This window comes from Arachis hypogaea, chromosome 11, assembly GCF_003086295.3.
Source record: "Arachis hypogaea cultivar Tifrunner chromosome 11, arahy.Tifrunner.gnm2.J5K5, whole genome shotgun sequence".
Lineage (NCBI taxonomy): Eukaryota > Viridiplantae > Streptophyta > Magnoliopsida > Fabales > Fabaceae > Arachis > Arachis hypogaea.
In genome coordinates this window covers 123,925,131-123,935,630 of record NC_092046.1, presented here as the reverse complement: position 1 = coordinate 123,935,630, position 10,500 = coordinate 123,925,131, and the positions used below count along the sequence as shown (strand labels likewise).

The following is a 10,500-nucleotide window of genomic DNA, read 5'->3' as shown; positions in this document are numbered from 1 at the left end:
TCGTAACTGGCATCGCGAGATAACGACAAAATCACCATAACGGCTACATCATTAAAACCCATAACGGCATCGCGAGATAATGACAAAATCACCATAACGGCTACACCATTAAAACCCATAACGGTTGAATCTCAATAGTAATACGCTGTAATTAGCACTAAATGCTCTAAGGGGCAAAATTAAAAGGATAAGGCAACCAATAGGTAAGTATACTAAAAAAGACTCTTACCGTCTAATACCCTAGTGACTTTAGCATTGGAGTGTCTTGCAGGTTGTCCACCTAGCCTGATTCTATGGGTGATGAAGTTGGGATCTCCAGCCTCCACCTCATCAGTTCGTAAACTCGCTTCGAACAATAGCAGAATTTGAATTTTAGATTTAGTGAAGTTAAAATAAACTAAAGTCACGAAACCCAACTTACATGTAGAATTGATGATGTCAACATTTTTCATGAACTGAACAAGATTACAAGAATATAGATAAGTAAAATAACGAAATCAAATTTAGTTTTATTTGAGTTCCTTAAAATAAGTACCTACTTATTAATTTCATGTCATGGTTATTTTGTATAATTACTTCCAAACATTATATTTGATTTTTTTTCATTTAAACTTGCTTTTCCCAAAAACAATAATAAAAGAAGTATCAAGATCTTACACTCCACCGTATAATTCGAATTTTTCAAATATCATCAAAACACATAAATCAAGTAGGTTCCCCAGCACTAGTTACATGCATTTTTTAAATGTGTCAGGCAACTACAAATGCATGTTTAAATAAAAATATGATACACCAACAAGAAGATCCCAACATTGGAACACGCAAGTAACTAGTAAAATAAAAACATAAATATCACTTGAGAATGACCAAGTCCAATAGTCAATTCTCCCAACAACTGCACATTGGCACACAATTTAAAACGTGTTAGTGCTTGCAACCATTACCTTGAACATCAGAACCTGATTCATTGGTTCATTTCTAATGAACATAATAACCTAGAAGCTAATATTAAGGATCACTAAGGATGAGTAATTCCGATGTGCATACTAGCTCAGAGAGTGATGCTGTCAATCAAACACAACTGAGAAAAAAGGGCAAAGAAAACCGGCTTCAGACTCAAATAAACTTTTGCCATCTAAATCAAATAATCAGTCCCACAAATCATTAAATACCAACTACAATTAGAATCTCTTTATTTCCGAGGCCTGAAAAATGCTACCATTCTACGATGCACGCACACTGACATGGACACGATACGACACGGGACACGCTCAGATGCGAATTTTAAAATTTTATAAGACACGGGAACACGCATACATATAAAATATAAATTATTTTTTAAATAAATCGTAATGATATTTTGATATTTTATTGATATTAAAATATAAATTAATTTTTTAATTATTTTTAATGTCTTATTTTAATTATATTAAGTATTTACAATATTTTTTATTTTAATAAATAATAATATATACTATATCTAAATTTATTTCAAGAATATATGTTAAAAATAAGACCGGACATGCTGACACGTGATGATATTTAGGTGTTCGGTGAAAATTTTTTTATTTTTTATTTTTTATTAAGACACGGTCAGACATGCGTATCGGACGAATGTCGGTAAGTGTCGTGTCCGAAATGTGTCCGACACGCGCACACGACAATTCAACAAAGTGTCTGTGCTTCATAGTTACTATTAAAATTTCAATTTTGAGCAATTCAAGTCATTACAAATTGTTAAAATGAATAAGATTCTAATTCTCAAAATTATCACCTGGAAATGCAGAAGATTCATGAAGACTTGTGACACATACACAAATTGTGAACAGATACAAGGGTTTTGGAGGGGAAGGAGAAGGAAAACCTTCCCTCCTTTCCCTTTCCTTTCCCCATAAAACAAAAACCCATAAACACTCCCAAGAAAACAATCTTAAACATTTAGCTCATATGCAAAAAGATTCAGTTATTGGAGTATGCAAGCAGTTTGAGATGAAGAGATACCATGAAAGATTTAGTTATACATGAAATAGGCCATGTGTTTCCTAGAAATCCCTTGTTTGGAAGACAGTGACACCGTTTCAAATTTAAAGGTCTGAATGGTTTAAGGTTTCATTTCCTATTTTCATTCAATGTTTAGTTGAGAAAAGAATGAACAGTGGAATTCAGGCTGTGTTTGGTTCTTGGGCGAGGACGGTGGAAGTAGGAACAGAGACACAAATTTGCGTCTATGCATAGTTTTTAGTTATAGGAAGAGAGGCATTCTAAGGTTTATATTTTAAAGAGGCAAAATGACAATAGTACAATACCAAAAAAGAATGAGACCAGTTCTTCCCTCTCAATCCATGCCCATCCTGTCCGAGCAGCCAAGAGTCTTTTGTCCCACCGCGTTACTTTGCCCACTAACCTTGGACAACAACCAAACACATCCTCAACCAAACACAGCTTCATCATTTCCTTTTGCAAAGTCTCTACAAAAAACCTACAAAACAAAAACATTGTCGAAAAATTCACTACACATTCTGGAGTTGTAAATAACAAAACCAATGACTTATAAAGTCACACTGGAGTTGTAAATAACAAAACCAATGACTCATAAGGTCACACTAATTAAATTAAACGAGAATATATGAGCATCATAAGTTAAAAACACCAGCATCAATGATAACAAGAAAATGAACATAGAAGAAAAATCAGAAAAGAAGATAATATCAAGGAATGGAAAGTGCAAGGATTAAGATAAAATCAATAAGTTTCTCACACAAGCCAGATTTGATCGTGAACAATTCCATAGAAGCCACAACTAGAGCCGAATCAACCCTAATCTTTACCAATCAGAGAAACTTCATTTTTCAACTTGCAAGAAATGACAAAGTAACTATTGAAAAAGATTTATGACAATCCAATCAAAGGCATTATCTGCAAGTATCAAAGATTATTTAGTTTTTATGTATATTGCAGTGAATGTTGTGGTATCTATCCTATTTTAATACACTTTAACATGATGTTGAATCATAAATGCTAGCATATACAAACAGATACTCAAACACTAATTTTGTTGTCTTATATAAAATAAAAGGTAAACCGAAGAAAACCATGTAACTAAATTACATAGAATAGTAGGGAAATGGATCCTCTCCATTTTTTTTGTCACTGGAGAGAATACAGTGTAATCTCCCACCTTCAATTCTTCAAGTAGGACCAGAAATAAATAAGAGAGAGAATGCAATGAAGGGTGAGATCTTCCACTGGATACCATCCAGTTTTTTTTCCACTGGAGAGGATCCACTCCCGAATAGAAATAAGTAGATAGCTCACCCGAAAGGTTATAAACCAGGCCACATGACATTCATACAGATTTGACCAACATACACCTTGCTTGTCATCACAATCTATAAAACTTATTGAAAACAAAGTCCTTGGCATTTGAAGCACAAATAACCCATCAAGTACCAATTTAATGAGAATTAACATCCAAAGAATCAAGATCAAGTTCCGATATCAACCATCCTAAAGTTCCTAACAAATCTATTCCACATCAAATTATCAATATCGAATTCTATAACATAAAATCCTAAATTCCTTGTTAGTAAGGATACTAAAACACTACCACATCGGTTCCATTCCTATATAGAGATTCATTCCTCACCAATAATTGTATTGGAAGCTTTTCACATATACATAATGTTCCATTCTTTTTAATCATTGAGATTTGTAATAAAATAAATCAACAGATGAGATTAAGTGAGAATCTTGTACGTAGAATTGTTTGACTGATGAGCATGGTAAAGAAGAGATTTGTCATTCCCTTCACCCACCAAGAGAGAGATAAAATTACAATATTGTCCGATTTATGGCTAACTTGTGTTGTCCTGTTGATGAGCTGAAACTGTGATAGGCTAGTGTGACTGATCTCTTTTTCAACAAACATTGGAAAATGTATCTAGAAAAAGCTTATTAATTATTCATTTTTTTTTCTAAAAGTTGTGGTTTGTTTTTCTTAAAAAAAAAAGTTAATTGGTCCATTTATAAACTTTTTTTTATTAAAAAAACATATTATTTAGGCATTTAAAAATAACGATAAACATTTTTAATTTATAGTTATCATTTTCATTAATTATAATTATTGTAATAATAGTATAACAATAATTAAAACAACATTAACAATAATAATAATATTTTTCTTACAAAAAATTAAATATAACGCAATAAATGTCACAATTTGTTTAAGCATCTTATTTATCCAATTTATGTTTTAGAATAAATTATAAAATAGGATCCTAAAATTTACATCGCCGACAAAAAAATCTTAAAAGATATGAATGATAAATAAGATTCCAAAAGATCTAAATGATAAATTGATCATTTTGTTATTTTTAATTAAATTTTTAATATGTTTATTGAACAAATAAATCTTTAATAAATTTTATTACAAAATAGTTAAGTTCCTAAAAAATACATTTTAAGACAAATTAGATTCTTTTAAAATAAACTACGGAGAGACCAATCTATATAATGAGAGTAATAAATGAGGACTTCGAGAAAGAATAAAGCTCTACATCCAAGCAAAATACTTAACCAAGTCTAACAAAATTGTTATAACAACTTTTTAAATCATGCGCTTCTTCTCGTTCTCAGTTTCTTTCTCATTCTCATTCTCCTCCTCTTCCTCGTCTTTCTTTTTCTTCTTCTTCTTCCAAATTTGCGTAAGTTCTTCTTTTTCCCTTCTTCCTCTCCTCTTTCTTCTCCTCCTCCTCTTTCTTCTTCTTCTTCCAAATTCGCACACGCAGATTCTTCTTCTTCGTTATCGTCGTCACTAATAATACCAACATTTTGGGAACATCTTTATTAGTTCTGATTTTCTCTGCTGCCATCATTAAATAATTTCAGTTCATTTCTTAATTTGTTTTAGTTCATTTTTTAATTTATTTCGGTTCATTTGTGTGTTAATTGAGATTCACTTGATGCTGTTGATAAGTATTGACCAAATTTTTTATTCCTTAAGTAATTTCGGTTTATTTCTTAGTTTAAATGAGATTCATTTGGATCTAGAAATGAATTTGATATATTTTTGTTAATGATTGAGTCTTTTTGTAACTAAAAAGAATGAAATTATTTATTATCACTTTATTCAATTGTATTAGATTTCATTCCATTCTATTCAATTTGTCTTAAAAGCCATTCCAACCATTGCAACAAATTATTCATTGACAACACACCTATACTGCAAATGAACCGAAAATATTATTAAATTGAAATAATGTATAATACCAAATGAACCGAATATTTGTCCATTATATAAATTCAAATTCAGAAACACCTGCGTTTAGAATGAACCAAAAATATTATCAAAGCGAAACTATTGTCACTACAAGAAAAAGTATATTTTTCGACGCTAAAAATCGACAGTTATCTCTCCCGTCGATATTTTTCGACGGCTTGCTGTCGATATTATTAAAAATGATAATTAAAATAAAATATTAAAATCGACAGCAAAGTCGTCAATTTTTTTTGGTAATCCATTAACCGTCCTCTTATTATCGGCATATTGTCGACGGACTGTGAGTGGAAAATACTTTTATTTTAAAATCTACGAACATAACGACTATTTTATTATTTAGAGAAAAGGACAAATAGGTCCCTAACCTTTTGTCCTGCGGACATTTTTGTCCCTGACCATTGAAAAATACTTTTAAGTTCCTGACCTTCACAAAATTTGGACGGATCAGTCCCTCCGTCCAAATGCCTTCGTTAGGAACTGATCCGTCCAAATGCCTCCGTCAGGGACTGATCCGTCCAAGTTTTGTGAAGGTCAGGGACTTAAAATTATTTTTCAATGGTCAGGGACAAAAATGTCCGCGGGGCAAAAGGTTAGGGATCTATTTGTCCTTTTCTCTATTATTTAAAATATCGACACATTTAATCGTCAATAAATTTAAACGATCTTGATCACTTTTTAAAATTAAATGGAGGGTATAGATTTAATATATAAAATCGACGACTAAGACGTTATTTTTTTCAAATTAAAATCAACAAGTATGCTGTCGATTTTTATCAATAAAATAACTTTTCCCCCTACTCACTCCCCGCGTTTCCTTCATTTCCCCAAATTCACCATTTCAATTTTCACCAACCCTTATTTTACCCCTGAATTCACCTTGCATACTTCAACCCTCATTCTCCATTGCCGCCGCGCTGCCGCGTCGCCGTTGCTCCGCTGCTTTCGTGTGATTGTCGCTCCGTTGCTTCCATCGCATCGCTGCTTCCGTTGCATCGCTGCTTCCGTTGCATCGCTGCTACTGTCGCAGCGCTGCTGCCATCGCTTCGTCTCTCTGCATCGTTGTTGTTGCTGCTCATCAAAATTAGTTACTCACTTACTCTCTCTCTCTTTTGTTCTTCATTGATTTTTCATCAATTTTTTGGATAAAAAGTTTTCTCAGCATTACTACAGAATAGGTCTTCAAAGATTGATTTGGTACTAATCATTAATCTAATTTGGATCCTGAAGCAACTTAAAAAGCACGGAAGAACCTAGTATCTAATTTCTCCAATCTCTAATTTCTCAGATTCACTTCAATTATTCTGTAGCATAAACTCAGGTTTTTTTTATTCACTACTTTTTTCAATGATTCTGTTTGTATTGAGCAACTTTAATTTGTTTTCTTTTGTTTTAGATTGAATCTTAACTCTATAATTTGTTACTGAACTCTTTTCAAAGCCAACTTCAGTTTCATTTGGAAATCCCCTATTTCAAGTGTAAACTATGACCTAATCGTAATCTTCTATTTTCTAAATCCAGAAATCCTGGTCATATTTTTTCTGGTCCTATTTGTGACTCTCTGAAGTCATGAACTCTACTGAGAGGAAAGAACTATTCAGAAAGTTTTAATTCATGCATAGAATTAATCATGTTTGTGGTGGCTAAGTCATCTGAAATCTAAACCAAATATAGGTGTTGTTGCTTTTTGCATTTTGTGTAGGACTCAGATCTCTCTATTTCATTGCCTATATTCTGAACAGGTTGACTAGTTGTTTGCACTTATTAGATTTATTGCAAGATTTTACAATGACTAATTTGTTGCCATAAACTAACGATAGTTAAATCTTGGTCATCTTTTTTTGGGTTCTATTTTATTTTAAGAGCTAATATGTGTCTAAGTTCTGTGCTAGCAGAAAACAAGTTCACAGTGGGAAGTGGAGCCAAAACTTCAGGTGATCTTCCTCAGTTTGAGTCCTGTAAGTCAATTTCAATTATTGATCTATATAGGAACAACTTATCTGAAACTATACCAAACAGCTTTTCCAAATGTCAGGCTCTTGAAAAACTGAACTTGTCGAACAACAATATGATAGGTCATATACCAGAAGAACTAGCCAGTATCCCTGTTCTTAGTGTTATAGACCTATCATATAATAAGATCAATGGCCCCATACCTGAAAAGTTTGGTAGTTCTTTAAGTTTACAACTTCTCAATGTGTCCTTCAACAATATCATGGGTTCCATTCCAACAGGGAAGTCATTCAAATTGATGGGTAGCAGTGCATTTGTTGGGAATTCTAAAATTTGTGGAGCACCGCTTTGACCATGTCCTGGTTCAGTTGGAATATTGGGGAGCAAAGGAACATGGAGGCTTACCCGTATTCTGCTACTCTGTTTAGGGTCGTTAGTAATCCTTCTAGGAGTCACTTTTGGAATACTTTATTTAAGAAGAGGGATCAAAAGTCGATGGAAGATGGTCTCATTTGCTGAACACTTTATGTCATTTTGAAGTAAGCTTCTACCTTTATGTCATTTTGGGTTTCTCTTGTTTTTAATTTCAGTGAATGATCAACTAAGTTAGATGATTTAACTATTTTTGTCTCTGCTCAATGAAGTGTATTGATGGATCCGTGTTCTGTTTGTGCTTAATATTTTTAATAGTGGGGTTCTCAGAGAACTTTTTGGGTGCTGTTAAGAGAATCCAGTTTGCAACACGTTGTGGCGAATGGGGCCTATGGCACTGTCTATAAGGGCACCTATGATGGCCAAGATGTTGCAGGTTTTAATTTGCACTCTTAGTTGTCTTTTGTTGTCCAAAGAATTCAAAATCTATTATTTGTCATGTCATGTAAGTCGATCTTTAGAATTTATCTCTTAATATTTGGAATCTAGTTATTGAAATTTTTTCTACAGGTTCTATTTTGCATTTGCAAAGACAACTTTTAAGGGTGAAAGTCAACAAAGTTTACATATCTTTTGGTATATTTTTTGCTTCTACTTGTTTATATAAATTATATACTTATAGGACATCGTTTTGATTTTCCTTATTTTCAAAAACATTCATTCTAGTGATGATAAAAGGAAATTAATTATCTAAATCTATGTAGAACAATAAATACTTATTTTACTGACTGACTTTATTTTCTCCAAGGAAATGGTTGCATATATTGCTAATACATTAATTTTCATCTTGAGGTAAGATCATAAATGGATTCTGAAATCATAACAATCAATTGATATAACTTGTGAATCAAGCTTTTCATACCCTTTTTTATTATTATTTTTTATGTTATCTTCTTTTTACAGTGGAGTTGTTATAGTTGAAGGAGTACTTGGTGATGACAGTGTCTTCCATCATGGTAGTATTTACCTCTTAAATTATCTTCTTTGCTCAGTAGGCCATTGATTATACTCTTACTTTTCCATTTAGTTGCTCTTGATAAAAATGTATGTTTGTTGAGTCTAAAAGACTCACTGCAAATTCTTGGTTCTGTTGAAGGAACATCATGGACCCACCTCTTACTTCTCTATGTTTATGTTCAAGTGTCGAAATGCATCGTAGTTGGTGCATTATTTCCCTTGCTAAGGTATTTTGGATATGGCTTGGACTGGAAAGAAGCTAGTATTCTAATCTGGTCAGGATTGCGAGGGGCAGTTGCCTTGTCACTTTCATTATCTGTCAAGGCAAGTATTCAATGACTAATGAAAGCTGCATTTTTTAGCCAAACGCTTCATCTCCTTTATTGCTAATTTTATGAATTTCTTTATGCACATACTATCTTATTATTATTTTAATCTTTTAATTATTAAATTTTGGGTTTGTTCAGCGTTCGAGTGGCCGATCACTTGAATTGACTCCAGAGACAGGAACACTGGTATGTTCTGGGTTTAAGATTTAATTATGACTGTACAAGGACATTAGATTCATCACTCAAATACCTTTTGCTTGTGCAGTTTATTTTTTTCACTGGTGGTATTGTGTTTTTAACACTTATAGTGAATGGTTCGACAACACAGTTCGTTTTACACTACCTTGACATGGACAAATTAACAGCTGCAAAGGTCAGCATTCTGGATCTTCTAAGTTCAGCTTATCTTCTTGCTCTAAGGGATAAAACATTCTGTTATCTCATGCATTAAATGGTGCCTTGATGCTTCAATTTCTATCTTACTTGTGAAACAATATCTGCACTCTGATATAAGGATATACCTTCAGAAGTCTTGTCTTTCAAGTTATATTTGGCCTTTTCCCTAATAATTTGATCGTATAATTAACAGAAACGTATCCTTGATTTCACAAAGTATGAAATGTTGAACAAAACACTAGAAGATTTTGGTGAACTTGGAGATGATGAGGAACTTGGAGAATTTTAACTGATGCAAAGTAGTCAATGCTTCTGACTTAATCTTTGTTTCAATATGAGATTTTATTTTATTTGTAGAAGATACAAATCTAATGTCAATAGCATTAATTACCATTTTCCTATATATCTTATGGCAGTTAAGATTGATTTATACATAGGATTACATTCTTATGTTACAAATGTCTTACACCGACCGTTTTAGGGACGAGAATCTTGGATGCTATCAAGGCAATAGTGGGAGCTGAAACTAAAGTTATTTACGAGAAGGTCCCATCGAAAGACACCATAAACAGTAGTGAGTTCTCATTTGCAATTGTAGCTGTTGGTGAACCTCCTTATGCAGAGTCCTTGGGTGACAATTTTGAGCTTAAAATCCGCTTTAATGGACATGACAATATAAGTCTAAGTTTAGTTATTTATCTTGTCTTAAGTTTTTATGTTAGATGATTATTTATTATTTTGATAAGTTTGTAAACTCATTATCTAATATTTAATATAATTTTATTTTTATATTTAAAAATTTATTTGTTTTGTTATCTAATATTCTATATAAATTTTATTTCTATATTTAAAAGTTTATTTGCATTAATTGTTTATTATTTTTTAAATAGAAAAATAATAAAAAAATATAGCTATTAAAATCGACGATAGCGTTGTCGCTTTTTATGTCGGTATCTAAATAATTAAATCGATGGCAGTTATGTCGATTTTATTGAATCAAATATCCACAGAAATGGTGTCGGTTTTATATAATAATATCGACGGCAATGTTGTCGATTTTATTGAATCAAATATCGACAAAAATGGCATTGATTTTATATAATAAAATTGATGGAAACGTTGTTGATTTTAGTAAGAAGGTAAAATTTTCAAACTCAT

General features: G+C 32.2%; 1 protein-coding gene and 1 long non-coding RNA gene across 14 annotated transcripts; one reads left to right on the top strand and one right to left on the bottom strand.

The window, feature by feature from the left end:
- Window positions 1-22: 22 nt before the first annotated feature.
- LOC112722483 (uncharacterized) lies at window positions 23-2,995 on the bottom strand. 3 transcript variants are annotated; one of them, XR_011867691.1, is made up of 3 exons: window positions 2,759-2,985; window positions 2,307-2,479; window positions 23-346 (listed from the first exon to the last, which is right to left on the bottom strand). It is a non-coding gene; the product is annotated as an uncharacterized lncRNA (long non-coding RNA). The 3 variants fall into 3 exon arrangements; XR_011867692.1 differs by lacking the exon at window positions 23-346 and adding an exon at window positions 654-1,081 and having other exon boundaries at window positions 2,759-2,954; XR_003162713.2 differs by lacking the exon at window positions 23-346 and having other exon boundaries at window positions 1,768-2,479; window positions 2,759-2,995.
- Window positions 2,996-6,085: 3,090 nt separating this feature from the next.
- LOC112722482 (sodium/hydrogen exchanger 8) lies at window positions 6,086-10,141 on the top strand. 11 transcript variants are annotated; one of them, XM_072207193.1, is made up of 12 exons: window positions 6,086-6,362; window positions 7,171-7,233; window positions 7,510-7,767; window positions 7,919-8,036; window positions 8,171-8,236; window positions 8,409-8,452; window positions 8,564-8,616; window positions 8,757-8,941; window positions 9,085-9,132; window positions 9,212-9,319; window positions 9,536-9,641; window positions 9,824-10,042. In XM_072207193.1, the coding sequence occupies exons 6-11, from the start codon at window positions 8,412-8,414 to the stop codon at window positions 9,629-9,631; spliced, it is 531 nt and encodes a 176-aa protein (XP_072063294.1). In that variant the 5' UTR covers window positions 6,086-6,362; window positions 7,171-7,233; window positions 7,510-7,767; window positions 7,919-8,036; window positions 8,171-8,236; window positions 8,409-8,411; the 3' UTR covers window positions 9,632-9,641; window positions 9,824-10,042. The 11 variants fall into 11 exon arrangements, with proteins under 11 accessions (XP_072063294.1, XP_072063293.1, XP_072063292.1 ...); XM_072207192.1 differs by having other exon boundaries at window positions 6,086-7,233; window positions 9,824-10,141; XM_072207191.1 differs by lacking the exon at window positions 8,171-8,236 and having other exon boundaries at window positions 8,802-8,941.
- The last annotated feature ends 359 nt before the right edge of the window (window positions 10,142-10,500 follow it).